This window comes from Echiichthys vipera (assembly GCF_963691815.1).
Source record: "Echiichthys vipera genome assembly, chromosome: 19".
Taxonomy (NCBI): domain Eukaryota; kingdom Metazoa; phylum Chordata; class Actinopteri; order Perciformes; family Trachinidae; genus Echiichthys; species Echiichthys vipera.
In genome coordinates, this window is record NC_139844.1 from 16980356 (window position 1) to 16996050 (window position 15695).

The 15695-nt window shown below is 40.0% G+C and overlaps 1 protein-coding gene across 1 annotated transcript; it reads right to left on the reverse strand.

Moving 5' to 3' along the window:
• Positions 1-263: 263 nt before the first annotated feature.
• On the reverse strand, positions 264-15031 carry LOC310962090 (testis development-related protein). Its single transcript, XM_083934448.1, has 4 exons — positions 14882-15031; positions 8368-8424; positions 2295-2410; positions 264-966 (listed from the first exon to the last, which is right to left on the reverse strand). The coding sequence occupies exons 1-4, from the start codon at positions 14966-14968 to the stop codon at positions 528-530; spliced, it is 699 nt and encodes a 232-aa protein (XP_083790574.1). The 5' UTR covers positions 14969-15031; the 3' UTR covers positions 264-527.
• Positions 15032-15695: the final 664 nt, after the last annotated feature.

The window sequence follows — 15695 nt, forward strand, 5'->3', positions numbered from 1 at the left end:
TCTCTCTCTCTCACACACACACACACACACACACACAAATATTCCAGATCCGAAGTATTCCATAAGCTGTTTCATGATTTCACAGATTTTAAGACCATTTTTGATGCATGAATGACGGCTCCACATTCTTCAGTGCATAGACAGAAAGGAAGTGAAAACCAACAAGTCTTCAGTATCAGGTTTGCATATTCTTCATGCATTTCTTGGCAATATAAAATGTCTAAATTCCAAGCCAGTAGATGTCACAGTTAAAACAGTAGTTTAAGGCTTTTATTTGTCAGTGATTTAAAGTGGCCAAAGAAAAAAACTGACATATAATGTCTTTAAGGATTTCAAATCCATAACAATTAGGGAAAACTGCATGTGTTGTGTTCCGGGCTTTGCAACAGTGTCTCATTACCAGTTGACATTTACCGGTTCTGTCCAGAACTAAACTAGAGAGATGAGCATATATTTGGTTCAGGTCCTCATCCTCTTTATCGATGGTAAACAAGTGAGGAGGAGGGGAATCAAAGATAAAAGGACTCCTATTTAAATCCCTCCCAAGCACTTTCTGACACAATCCCTCTGCTCATCCTGCTGATGCCTGCCAGCTTGACTTTGGCGCGGGCTGTCCACCTGACAGTAGCTGTTGAATCCTTGGAGTCCGAGAGATTAGCGTAGCGGGAGGAGTCCTCCTCGAGACCCTGGCCTGCCCAGGAAGCCAGTTCCAAGGGGAGGCCTAGAGAGTCGGGGAAGGACACTGGTGAGTCTCCATTCTGGTTCTTGTCCTCTGGGGCTTCGTCAGTCACAGTCTCAGTTAGGTTCTCCAGGTGAGGCGGCTCCCAGCCCTCCATCTTCTCCAGTTTTTTGGTGGGGGAGATCTGCCTCATCGTCATGGTGACGCTCTCCCAGAAACAGTGGCCCTTCTCTGGCTTGTCCTTCTTTTCCTTCTCCTTCTCATCGTCCTTGAGTTTCCTGTGAGACCTTAAGAGAGAAACAGGGATAGGGAGAGAAGCATAACATTACATTTCAGCATACGAAACAACCAGGCGACTGCTCAAATCTTAATTATAAATAGGGCTGACTGGGTGGGGTGGGAGACAACCAGTGGCGGATTAAGGTGGTCAGGGCTACTGTTTGTAGCCTCGCTAGAACAGCAGAAGAGTCCGCAACCTTGAAAAATCCTGTTTATTTAGACATTTTCTTTGGTAGATCTCGGTTCTGTTGTTCTTTCAGACCTTGTGATTTTTTTTTTTCGTGCTCCGCTGTCACATTTCCTTTCTGTCATTTTGCCGCAATACTGTCTAGTAACAGTGACCTATCATTGACAACAACACTGACCCGGCCACATGATGGCACCTGATGGGGTAAATGTGTCCCATATTTATCCAATCAGGGACTTCATTTTTAAAAATGTTTCTAAGCAAGGAAGCAAGCAAGTTTTTTTAAATCTTCTGGCCAATTCCGGGCCCCTGCACACCCAGGGCGGCTAGGCTGCAGCCTCGGCCAGCCTGTGCAGTAATCCGCCTCTGGAGACAACTTTACATTGGAGACTGGAACTTTCTTCACACAGAGAGCCATTATAAAGGAATTCCCGGCTGTTTGTCACAGAGGGGTGATTAATTTAGGCTTTCCTCTTCATACATGTTCCACTTCCTCAAGGGGTCTGAAAGTTAATAACTGCTGGCGAATGAAGCTGTGTCTTACATTCAAACAAATATAAGTGGTTCCATTATTTATAATTCAGTTTGTATATATATTTTTGCCTACACACTTGACCAGCAATGGGTACTTAGAAAATATGTTGTACAATCATGTGAACCAGAAAAATTGAGACAGCAAGTCTGATATACATTTGCTGGTGGTAAATTGGACTTGATTGAAGTGCGGACCATTTGAGTTTACAGTTCTTTCTGGGGCTTCAAATCCACCTGGCAATGAATATCAGAATGGTGTTTTTTGTTAAGTGAAATTTGGCACAAACATTAGGAGATTTAAAGGTTCCATTTTAGTGCCTGTCTCTTTAAGCCACCCTGCTGAAAAATCCCAGTCTGCTCTGATTTGAGTTTCCGGGTCTTCTGCATCTGCACTCTCAGTGTCTCTGCACCATCACAACTGTACAGAAGTCCTGACAGCTCGTTTGCGGACACAGTTTCTGAATACGGGCTGTGTGCATTTCCCTGTTGATGTAGCATTTTGGCACTTTCGAAGTATTTATATCACACCTTGACCTGCTTTATAATAAAAGACAGACATAGAAAGAGAGTAGAGTGACACATGCAGTGATAAAATTATCATGTGTGTAACCTCACCCTCTGCGATCAGCCAGCTTTACTCCGGTCAACAAGAAGTGTTCGTCATCTTTAGAGGAGAACATCTTCTTCTCCCTCCTCTCTTTCTTGGACATGATCTTCTTCACCTTGGCCTCCTGACAAAAAACCGACAGACAAGAGGCATTTGATATTGAATTGTAGAGTGTAAGTGATTACCGGCATCTGGTGCATGTTAGCTTGTTATCTCTGATGCCTATTTGACAGTGATTTAGACTTTCTGAAGAGGGTGACGTAAAATACACAGGAATTTAGAAATGTGGCCTAATGATCACAATGATGAATGTGAATTTTTTGAAAGTCTGTCCTAACTAAGTCTTAAATCCTTTACCTAGCCATCATTCATTTTGTAGCCCCCCTTTTCAAATGTACAAAAGGTATTCTTATCCGTATGAAATGGTTTCTCCATTAAACGGCTCCAAATCATATTTACTGTGCAGACACGAAAGTACTATCGATCTTCCCATCTCACTCTTGAAAAGAAGCATCTTCCCGAAACTACTCCTTAAAGTCAAATTAATAATGCTACACCCCTATGCCACGCAACTTTAGTATGGCTGTTGGACAAAAACTTTATAGCTACAAATTCTGTGTCAAAGACAAATACAGGTAGAGAGAGAGAGTTTGCGTGGCATTGACTTGGCAGTAACGTTCGCCACATTCCAGTGGAAGACCCTCCACTCCCTCTAAAACTCCCCCGGTCTCCCCCATCACATCGGAATTCCTCCCTGCCCTCGCTGCTTTGCACCGAGCACAGACTCCGCCCTCCTCAGCGATTATGGAACAATTTTTTGGCTCTGTTTCTCTCCGTGCCTGGGAAGAATTCCCAATGTCAACTGTCAAGGCCATAACGTTTACTCCTACTCATATCCGTGCCTGCCTTTACTTTACTGTTGTCAAAACATTCTCAGAACTCACAACACTATTTGATGAACGCATCTGACCTTGGCGACCCCTAAACTGCTTCATTTGTGTCTATATTTCACCTATCGAGGATGCTAATCCAAGCGCAGCATGTATGCAAAATACCAACACACACACACACACACACACACACATACACACACACACAGACCAACACACACACACACACACACACACACACACACACACACACACACACACATACACACACACACACATACTCCTCTCCCGAGGATGTGAAAGCAGCTACAACAGGCAAACATCTAGCTGGACATGAAAGCAGTCATCATCTCTCAAACCAAACAGGAACACATACAATAAGATCATTCACCAGGTCAGAGATCAGGCTGCACAATGTCACAGTTCAGATAACATGAACTTATACAGAACTGTTTGTCCTACAGGCTACAGAAGCTCTGCGTTTCATAACAGAAGATTACTCATGATCCCACTCATGATCTCCTCTCATATTCGAAACTATGAGACATTTGATTCATTTGTAACCCTCGGTCATACTGTCCCATAAGGAGAACGTTGCTGACAAATGAACTATCCTCCTTGTTTCTCACCTCCCATCATCATTAACATGACTAAGGGCAAGAACTTTGCCAGTTTCTTGGAATTTTATAATCATCTAAAAATATTAACAAAAGTTTCGTCTTAGCTATATCGACACCCTGTCTTTACACTTTCTCTCTTCTCATTCTGCTTCCTGTGTGCCTTCAAGTGTAAACTGTGGATCAGATTTGCTGTATTTCGAGCTTTGCAGTGACAGAAAACGGAGCTGCCAAAAAAACAGATTGAGTATAACAGTGTGTGTGTGTGTGTGTGTGTGTGTGTGTGGGTGAACTGTAGCAAAATTGCAGCTGTGTATGTGATTGCATGCATGTGTGCACATACAGAAGCCTACCTATTCACCATTCTCTCCAGCATTAACCTCGGGGCCACTAGATCCAAAGCAGCTCAGTGCCCAGTAATCTCTCCGGCCAAGAAGTAGGTAAACCAAGCAGCTCACTGAGGCTCGCTGTGTGGGGGAGCTTTACCTACAGCTCCACACCCAGAAGAACAATAGAGCTCTTATTGGACCGAATTCCTCCATTTATACCCCAGAGATGGAAGCTGGGAGATTAATTTGAAAATATTGCTAATTGTGGTTATCAGACACAATAACAGTTTTTTTTAGAGACAGAAATTAGGTCATTGCTTCTGAAAGTTATGTGAAAAGTATTAGTGGCTCTGCATGTACTTTCAAGGGGTTCTGATCTATGTACAGCCTTTGTTGACATATTTTTGCTGTATGTATTAGGGCTGCATCTAACGATTATTTCAACAATCAATGAACCTTAAATATTTCTTGAATTGATTTTATCATTTAGTCTTTAAACACCAGCAAAGAAGCAAATTCTCACTTTTGAGGAAGCTGGGATCAAATGTTTAGTATTTTTGATAACAGAGTATGGATATCACTCTCACATTCATTCAAAATGACACTTATGAAATATGAAGACTGTGCCATCATGTGCGTCTGAATGGTTAAATTAGATCCTGATGGCACCGTGCATGGCTGCTATCAAAGTGAATGTGGCAAGAAGTGTAAAATACTTGGTCCTGATGAAGGTCAATAAACTCAATAAAACAGCTTTAAGTGTCGATTTTTTATGTTGAACTTGACTGCGGATCTGTTTCCAGCACCACCTCAAAGGAGAATGTGCATGCTGATTAAGCCTTAGGTAGTGTAAAAAATGCACTATGCAGTATAAGTCCATTTACCATTACCAATTACATTCAAAGGGGGGAAACTAGCCTACCAGCAACTCTCGACTCAACAGTATCCTGTAAGCTTTGAAATATACCATACATCGTGATAATCTGTCAATATTTTCTTCCTTTTATTTTAACTATAGTCAAAATGATTCATTGTTATTTTTATTTCATTCACATGAAGTATACTTTCATGTTAATTAGATTGAGCGACCAGTGAAAAAGTAAGTGAAAAACTGGAATGGAATGAAGTTGGCGAAAAAGGTGTATCACAGAATTGGGTGATGATTTATAGTTACCAAGTTTTATAAATAACCAAACAAGACCCCAAAGGACAAAAGTCGCACGGTCAGCAGGGAGACAATACCAAGGTTAACCTGTAACTGGAACCAAAGTTTAAAAATGACACGTTTTCCAGGAAGTTAAGTAGCAGCCACGCTAGTTGTTTCTAAAATAAGCTCTTCAGGACATCTGTTGGAGAAACATGTTTACTAGCACAACTAATTGTATGTTGAAAATTGGTTAAACAGCACTGTAGAATGAGAACGGGATCAGCCTTATACAGTGGAAGGTAACCTCCACTTCCAGGACTCCATGTCTACTCTGTGTCCTAATATGAGCATAAAACAGCTGATGGAGGAAGAATAGCAGCCTTCCACCGTGTCAGAGCCGTCTGTGGCTATTTTCAGCCTTGTTTTTCTTCCACACTGATTGTTCCCGTCCAAAAGGCCCAGCTCCTCGAAAGAATGCTGCGTTTCCTCCCCCCCTGCAGCCCAGCTACCCCTGTCCTCACAAATAGGACAGGTCGTGAAATATGTCCTGTGAACTAAGTCACCTACAGTAGCTATACATGCATTAGGAAGGCAGCCAGAGTTCAAAGACAATACATTGTGAGTGTTTACACTAAAGCTTCGCACGGTCAGAATGTTCAGACAGGGCCGCACCTTTTGAGTTGTTGTCAGTACAGATTAGGAGATGTGACATATCTCTCATGAACAAAGAAACAGCACATAATCTCACTCTTACACACATGGTTTGGAGTGGGAACAGATGTAGATAAAGTTGCCTGCACAAAAAAAGGCCACTTGTCAAACCCTCATAATAAAACCATTATTCAACAACAAAGTTTACAGAGATGATGACATTTTCTCTACCACACTCAATATGAACTTTAGCCTAATTTACACTTTCTAATGAACCTAATCTTAAAGATACACTGCTTCGATCTTGTTCTGGCACACATCAGTGTTGAGTTTCAAAAAATCAACAGTCAGCTTTTGATGGTTTATATAGTGGGATTGGGTTGCAGCACATATCCGTAAATCTATCACTAAGTACACATGAAGTCCTGCATAAATTCTTAGTAATTATTAGTTTTATATTTGTGATTTAGTTTACTCAATCATCTTCAAAACTTAATTCATGTCTTAGTCTTTAAAGACTTGAGTGCTTAGCACTGTCCAATGAAGAGCAATCAACAAAACTAAGGGAAAGTCTCACCAGCATCACAAACTATTACATAAATGCCAAAATAACAGTTTTAGTCGACAAATGATTACTTATTAAATTAATATATAGCTTAAAGGGGACACATTGATAAAAACTCACTTTTTCTCTGCTTGTGCCATAGGCTTATGCACATACATTTGGTGTCTGGAATATCTAAATAAGACAATCTAGTCTGTTTCTTTGTGCAGGTGCATCATATGCACTGCCCTTCATCTGAATATCTCCACACTCTGCTTGAAAACTACCTTTGGAAAAGTGCGGCATATTTTTCTTGCAAGCCAATCAGAGCAGACTGGGCTTTTCAGGAGGGAGGCTTAAAGAGACAGGCTTTTCAGACAGAGGTTGAATACAGGTATATTCAGACAGTATGAGAAAAAAATGTGTTTGAACAATAAAGCATCTAAATATGTTCTAATAACTTTTACATACAAACTGCACGACTATACTCTGAAACACATAATCCTTGATGTGCACATAATGTACAAGTCAAATTTTCTTATATACATTATGGGCACATCAAGGAATATGTGTTTCAGAGCGTAGTCATGCAATTCCGCTAACCAATCAATCAATCAATCAATCAATCAATCAAATTTTATTTGTATAGCCCTTTACAATAGTCAGACGGTACCCAAAGTGCTTTGCATCAAAGCAATAAAATAATACATAAAAACACAAGAAAGTTCTACTGTGCTGCAAGAAAGCACAAGAAAAGTGCTACTAGTGCTGCAGGGTGTTAAAGGCCCTCTAAAGTAAAAAACAGGCAATATAATTACACACCTGAGAGCAGGACTACCCGAGTCAGAGTTAAATGCCAATCTAAAAAAGTGTGTCTTCAGTTTCGATTTAAAAATGCTGAGGTCAGTAGTGTCATAACCAATGTAACCAATGTCATTTAGTCAGTCAGTTCAAAAATCCAGTGTACATTGTTATTAAACAACATTTTAATCAAGTGTTGGGTCACGTGTCAAATCTTATTACATCTATTTACTGATAATAATATCAATAATATATTAGCAAGTTAAAAGCATTAGCCACATAACACCTGTTACCAGTTACTGAGCTTAAAGTTTATTTGTAAGTTTAACTGGGAGTGAGTCTGTTATAATACCTAATTGCACACAAAAGCTGTGTGCAAACAATAACAGGTGTTCTTTATTGCAAATAAGTGTGACTAACCTTAACTAACCTTGCCTAAGGGTTTGTTTAAAACTTCTAAACTAAAATCTTCCCAGATCTCAGCAATAACTTGGTGAGTACAGTGTTATTATTATTGATCAACAATGACGGCCAAAACTACAAATATATACCCAAATTGTAATAAACCATACTTTCAATTTTTACACTGAACTACAGTGACCTCACTCCACATTTCCAAACTGTGGGTTTTTGGATAACTACAGTGTAAGTATTTACATACATGCGCCATAACAACAAACAAAAGACAGTTTGCCAGTGATAAGGTTAAGGATAAAGCCAGGGATGACAGCTAATGGCTGGCGTGTTTACAGATAAACACAGCAGTCCTCTGACCCTCCTGCTTTCCCTCAGCTGCACCGTGAAACATTTTGTGGTCGTCTGACAAGAAGAAGCTCTCTGTGCCTGTGGGTGCATTCGGGGCATTGAGCTAATTCAAGGATATGGATGTTTTTGCGATTAAAGACTGAGATTCTTTTAAGGTTACACAACTAGGATTGTGATGTCAAAAGTGCAACATTCTGAGCTTGTGCACGTGTTGAGTAAATGTGTGAGAAGATAAGAGCATGTTGGACAAGTGCAAAACTTTAGGGGGTAACTTTTCTTGGAAGCAAATAATGTGTTTATGTCTGTGTTACATCCAAAGAGCTGTGGAGTTGTTTACCTTGGATACTGCAGTGACAGCTTCCTCCTCCTCTTCCTCTCCTTCTATGTCTTTGTCCTGTGAGACACACACACACACACACACACACACACACACACACACACACACACACACACACACACGAAACAATGCAATTTAACAGTGAGTTAACACAAATAGCAACCACACAAACACACACACCATCCACACTTTGCAGCAGGGATGTGTGTGTGTTGAGAGTGCACAGTCTTTCCTGTGAAACAGAGGGTGACCTTTTTCAGAGGTGTAACATAAACAGGCCGTGTTTGGAGGGTGAGATGGAGGGATGGATAGATGGATGGAGGACCGGAGGGATGAGGGGAAGCTACTGAACTCAGAGGGCAGATTTAAACAAAAGAGAAAGAAAATAAATCCATGACCTATTGCCTCAACAGTACATGACACTATTTGGGTATATAAGTGGAGCTATTTTGGCTCCATTGTGCTTCAGTCTCCAGGCTTTCATTACTCAGTATTTCCATATATCCTTTGTATATTTGTGTTATAGTTTCATTGTTTTTATTATCTTATGCTGTGAGTCACTTTGTTTTGATAAGACAGAATGAGGTTCACAAAAATGAGGTTTTAACTTGAATTTGACTGCTGTGAGACTTGACTTGTAAAACATGTTTACAGTATAAACAACAGTGTACACTGAATGATCCTGCTTCTTGAAATAATTTCGCAAATGATATGTTTCACTGTTATTTATTATATACTATTACAACTGTCTTATTTATTTTATGAAGTCAGACCAGCTTATGTTTGTACACAAGTATAAAGACAACAAAGTAGAACATTGTAAGTTTGAATGTTTTCAAACTGTTGAATTTATCTATTTATTTTTGCTAGCGTTGAGGGTAACTTGCTTTTGTTTAATTAATTTGTTCATGTTTCTGTTGAATTTATCAAATTCAATTAAAAAGTTGAAATGTCAATAGACCCCTTAAAGACACTTGAAAGCAAAAACAAAAAAAAGTTATTTATGAGCCAAGACAGCTTCAGCAGTCTTGGCACATAAATAACTTTTTTTTTACTTTGCAAATCATGATTGCTACTAAATTTAGACAGATTCATTCTTTGCACAGGGCTACGCACAAACAAAAATCAATTGAAAATGCAGGTCCCTAAGTCTTACAGGTTTGTCTTAAATTTAATGTTTTCTTGATTTTATGTCCATAATCATGCCATAAATATGATAATACACATTTATCAAGAATGGTTTTAACCTTAGAAATCAATGTTGACTCATATTTACTACTGTCGTTGACTTGTTGCTCCAAAAGACTTAAAAACATTAAATCATGAGAAGAGGGCAGTAAGAAGTCATCAGACGTGCAGCTGAGCCTGCGATTACTGATGTGGAGCCAGAAGAGTTTATTATCAAAGCTGTTAGAACTTCTAACATCTAATGAGAGAGAGAGAGAGAGAGAGAGAGAGAGAGAGAGAGAGAGAGAGAGAGAGAGAGAGAGAGAGAGAGAGAGAGAGAGAGAGAGAGAGAGAGAGAGAGAGAGAGAGAGAGAGAGAGAGAGAGAGAGAGAAAGGAGGAGGAGAAATGGTGGTTGGAACATGTCTAAGCAAAGTCTGCTGGATCTCTGCCACCTAAGCTGATCAAAGACACACTCACACATACTGATTGCCGACTACTGTTAGAGCATAAAAAGCATTAACAACTTGAAACAGAGGGAGAGATCGAGGGAAAGGGGGAGATTCAGGGGAGAGAGAGACACAGAGAGAGGGGGAGTAATGTTTCAGCTGGAAAAAATGCTCCTAACAACAGAAAGCAAGAGTTCTGCTTTCACACCTCAGGGGGCCATTTGTTTCTCTGTTTGCCTTTTTTTCCCTCTTTGACTGAGTCTGTGTACAAGTGTGTGAATTTAACTGCAGTGTTGTCTTTAAAATAGCCAGATTACTAGGCAGTAAGGACGCCCAGTGAATTTTAATACCAAAGTACCAGAAAGCCACTGCACACCAACAACACTCCACATTCTCCGAGCCCAGGGAAATGTTTTTGCCTGCAATACTGGTATGTTTCACCAAACACTAGACCAAATATATTTGAAGTCATAGTTTTTTTTTTTTTTTTTACAACAATGAGATGTGAAGATTGATACCACTTTGATATCTGTACACTAAATCTGAAGCTACACAGCCAGAAGATGTCATGTTAGCATAAATACTGGAAACGGGGGGGGAAAGAGCTAGCCTGCTGCTGTTTGGAAAAAGAGGAAAACCTCCTACTATTGCAATTACAGTGTTCACTCATTATTCCAAGATGGCTGCCTTGGCCTGATATGCATCTAAAAGCCTAAAATTGGTACTTCTATATATTTTTATAGCATGTAAAACCAGATACAAATATTCTATGTAGCCTCCTATAAATTAGTGCTAATATCAGATTGTGTTTAGCTTTTCCCTTTTCTTTCTTTTTCCTTCTTGTCTGCATCGGTGGATTTGTAGCCTACTTGCCAACGGTTTGTGGGCCCTTGTTTTTTGGACCATGTTTGAGATATCGTTGCTGTCAGAAGTCGGAGGCTGTTGTGAACATTTTTTCCCCACTCAGCTGCTCGTAAATATGGTTTGAATGATATGACATGAATGCAGCAACTGTCCTATATTAGCATCTCTAAAGCTCACTAGTTAACACGCAGTACAGCGTTAGCTGTATCAGGCTAGCTATTTCCCCTTTTTCCAGTATGTGTGCAAAGCTAAGCTAACCGCCTCCTGGAAGCAGCTTTATATCTGGCATACAGACAGGCTATGAGTGGTATCAACCTTCACGTCTACTGTAATCTCTGTAAGAAGAAAAATCATATTTTGAAAGTTCAAACTATTGCTTTAATTGAAAAAGCCTTCAGACAAACCTTCTTTTTTTTACACACAATGATGATTTAGTTGAAAGTTCTTTGACAAAACTCCCAAACCTTTGATTTCCACGATTTTAACCCTAACCCCTTCAATAGATGATTAACTCAGCTTTACTTTGTTTTCTGCACTACTAATGATTTCCATCATGTGAGGATGCCTGAAGCTTTTGCTCAGATTTACTCTCTCATGATCCCACTTCACAAAGAGGGCCCCAATGGTGCTATTAGACTGGTGTTATTGAAGTATTCAGTCGTGTTATACCTCTTTAAGCCTTAGACAAACAGGCACACGCACCTCCTGCAAGCTCACAGCTGCCTCTTGCAGTCTATTGAACTTCAATAGAGAGTGAGTGTGGTGAGAAAGCAAGCTGTGGCACAGGGCCTGTATTGCAGTCGCCCTAGAGCACTGTGGAGGGAGGATAGATATTAATTTCCCCCTCCGTTCCTCTGTGTGTCTTTGGATGTATTATCCCTTTATGACTTGTCTCTATCTGTCTGCCTGCTGGTCTCCGTCTGTGTCTGCCTGTAGCCTACCGGTGACGTTGGTGTACAGTCGAAACTCATTTCACTGGTATGATAGGGAGATAATCTGTTCTGCCATAAAACATAATAACGATAACAGAGAGTAAACAAGTTGAAACCAAAGATATCTACTGTATTGTGTAGTGTCTATAACCAAACATTTTGATCAAGTGAGAAAATACTGCTGTGTACAAGAGTCAGAAAAGTTAAAGATCCCATATTAGAAAAAGTGAGATTTCCATGTCTATTAAAAAGCAGGTAGAGATGCTATAAAAATATGGTAAAAGTATTTTTAAAAAGTATCAATGCCGAGAAGAAATACACACAGCCCAAAACTGAGCTATCAGGACTTCAGTACAGTCGTGACGTCACAACTGTACTATATATAGGTAGGAAGTGCCGTTATAGTCATTTTCCCGGGTGCAATGAATTCATTACAGAAATGCAGAGAGTGCAAAATGCAATCAGAGCAGACTGGGCTTTTTGAGAGGGTGACTTAAAGAGACAGGTGCTAAAACAGAGTGTTTCAGACAAATAGGGGATACAGGTCTATTCCGACAGACAGTATGAGAAAAATCATGTGTTTTTTGAAGAATAATAGCATGTAAAGATGTTCTAGTCGAAACCCAAGCCTGAAAATGAGCATACGGGACCATTAAGGGTCAGACTCTGACTCTGACTGCTTCTATGGTGATGCCCGATCAACAGATCAGACTGTGGGGGTTGTTGTATATTTAGTTGTGGGGAAAGCAAGACAAACACATTTTCTGACATTAATAGAACGAGAAATTAACTGATTAATCTAAAAAAAACTATCAACCGATTATTCTGCAATTGTTACTTCCAGTCCTAAAAATAATAATAATGACCATTCAACAGAATGCTGAATACTTGTTCCAGCATCTCACATGAGAGGATTTGTTATTGTTCTCCCTGTTCGAACATAATAAACTGTATGCATTTGATAAGACAAAACAAACAACATTAATATGGAAGTTTGCATTCTGGGAAATTGATACTGACAATTATTATTTGTAGCCCTATTCTGAATCCTGACTTTCCCCTTAAATTTCCCTTTTTTAGCTTTAAAGTTCAGTCTGACAGTCAAAATATCTCTGGTGACTCAAAGAATTTAAAAAGAGACTGAAACATTCATGCAATGTACGCATGACGCAAAGAGGCTTCGGATAGTCTATCTTTCGCCCTCTATGCTTCACTTTCTCTAAGAGGAAGGAAAAGTCTGCATGTCCAGACTGTTTTATCAGAACTCTTTATCCTTGCTTCATCCTGTAACACTGCTGGGCTGGACCTGCCTCTTCAGTGTGTTTACAACCGTTTTATGATCCGACCCCTAACCCCTGCATGTACTTAATCGCCATGGCGACTCGAGGAGACCAAGCTGATGACTTTCCCAGGAACTCTGAGGAGAAGTTGCTGCTCTGAGATCAGAGCCCAAAGTAGTTCTGGTGACCGCTGGAGTCACAAACTGAACTCAAGGCAGCTCTTTGGAGGTAAGGGCCACATGCGTTGGTCCCCAGGGTGGAAGTAAAGAACAGCCAATAAAACCCAGCCAAGGGTTCACAGATCTCGACATTATCACAACAGCTGATGAAAAATGCTGGGAAGTGCTGTTGGTTGTTCTTCCCGATTACCTACTACATGACACATTAATACATCCAGTGATGGTAAAACAAACTTTTGAAAGGTCCTATTTCATGCTTATTTTGTGTTATGTTTCATATACTGTCTGTCTAAATATACCTGTATTCACCCTCTGTCTGAAATGCTCAATTTTAGCACCTGTCTCTTTAAGACCCCCTCCCAAGCCCAGTCTTCTCTGATTGGTCAGCGTTTCCGGGTCTTCCACTTCTGTGCTCTCATCCTGTGTCACTGCATTTTTTACCACAAGCAAGATGATAGCACATTATTTTGACCATATCATTATAACATTGACTGCGTATGTCTATCCCCAGATTCTTTTCTGTAAATCAACCAAAACCAACTATATGCTTCCTTTTACTATAATTTAAGGATTTAAGTCAACTGCTGAATCTTGTCCTATTTAAAAACCACTGCTAACCTACTCTATGTTCCAGAAGTTCAAAAACAGCCTACATTCGAAAGGATTTTACTACAAGAAGCTCAAGAAATAAACATGTCAGCTTGCTATTTCTTATGAGAAAGGACTGCTGAGTGTGTGTGTGTGTGTGTGTGTGTCTGTGTGTGTGTGTGTGTGTGTGTGTGTGTGTGTGTGTGTGTGTGTGTGTGTGTGTGTGTGTGTGTGTCTGTGTTATCATTGAAACCCCCCCCCCCCCCCCCATACCGCTGGACACCTTGACAGAGCCCAGCTGCTTGTGTGCTGATACCATACAGACAGGCTGATACAGAGGCTCTTAGACCTCACACAGCTGCTCACCTGAAAAATGTGAGCATGTCTGTGTTCATTTGTATTAATTCTCCTTTTTACAATAGAAAGTGACGTGCGTCAATCCATACTCTGATCTTTAATCTCTAAAGGATACAAATAGAGATTCAAAGCTGACATACATCTAAACGTCTTTCTAATATATATATATATATGAAATATACTTTTGCATTTTCAAAACATGTCAGGATTGGTTTGGTTCTTAGTGGAGAGACAATGAGCTACCTCTTCTTTGACATCTGAACATTTGTCACACTCTCCTCCTCAGGTTCACAGCATGGGGTGTATTTGGTCACATTTAGGACAGTTTTAGGAGCTTTAAAAATGCAGTTAAAAAATAATTCATAGCTTTTCTTTAACTGATTTATTATTAATTTACTTTATAACCATTTGTGTATTGACCCACTGAAAAAAAAACATCTCAGTAGACAATTTAAGCTGTTCTGAAAGTAATTTGGTGAAAACTGTAAAGGTGGTTTTCTGTTTACTGTTAAGCCCTTGAAGCCCTCTTTTAATATCCTCACACTTGCTTCTAGAAAAAAACAACATACTGAAACAAGTGTAATCATTAATTCCGGTAGAGTTTGCACACTAATTAGCATTATGCCATTGTTTAACCCGGTTGTTTAAGAAAAGAATTGACATTGTTTGCGGTGAGTTTCCTTTCCATCCGTCTCATTACCTTATAGGAGTGATGATAGTGCCAGGACATGTCGTCTTCCTCCGACGCATAATCCACCAGCACTTTACTCTTGCTTTTCTTGAACATATCTCCACTTGTCGCTGAAACAAGCCGTCTTGATCTCTTTTTTTATTATTCACCCTGAACTGTTTGTCCCGTTTAGTGGAGTTCGCAGCGACGCACCACCGGAGCGCGTTCCGCTCTTTTGGTCCAGAAGTCTTTATCTGAAAACAGCTTATTCATTCATAGACGAGCCGGGAGCTGCAGGGATCGAGTTGTTGTTTTTCATGACGCACACTATATTTCGTAAGTGTTTGGCGTTGTTTGGTGCGTTTTTACGCAGCCTCGACCACCTGGATCTAAATCCGTCGCTCCTCCCATAGCCCCCACCCCCGCACCGGTTCCTTGAAGTTGCCATGGTAGAAGAAGGAAGGGGTCATTCGTCTCATCTCTGGCCAATGCAAGCATTGAGCTACGCATTACTTTAAAATAAAGTAGCCTTTTCATAGTCTGTGTAATTTGAAGGCTGGCAAAACACGGAAACGGATATTTGAAAGCTGCTGTCTGACGCCAGGGAGCCATAGTTTATCAATATAGAAATCTGTTTTTTTGTTTGAATTATATACTCTGCAGTTAAACTCTCAAAAGTATCAGCATCAACTTTGTCATTGTGCAGAATTAACCATTTAAGAATTGTATGTATGATATTATTGGATTATAGTTATTGGTGTTTTAATGAGTTCAGCCGGTAAAAGTGGAACTCATTTTAATTACTTCATTTACTGCTCACTGGTATTATAACATTATAGTTTAT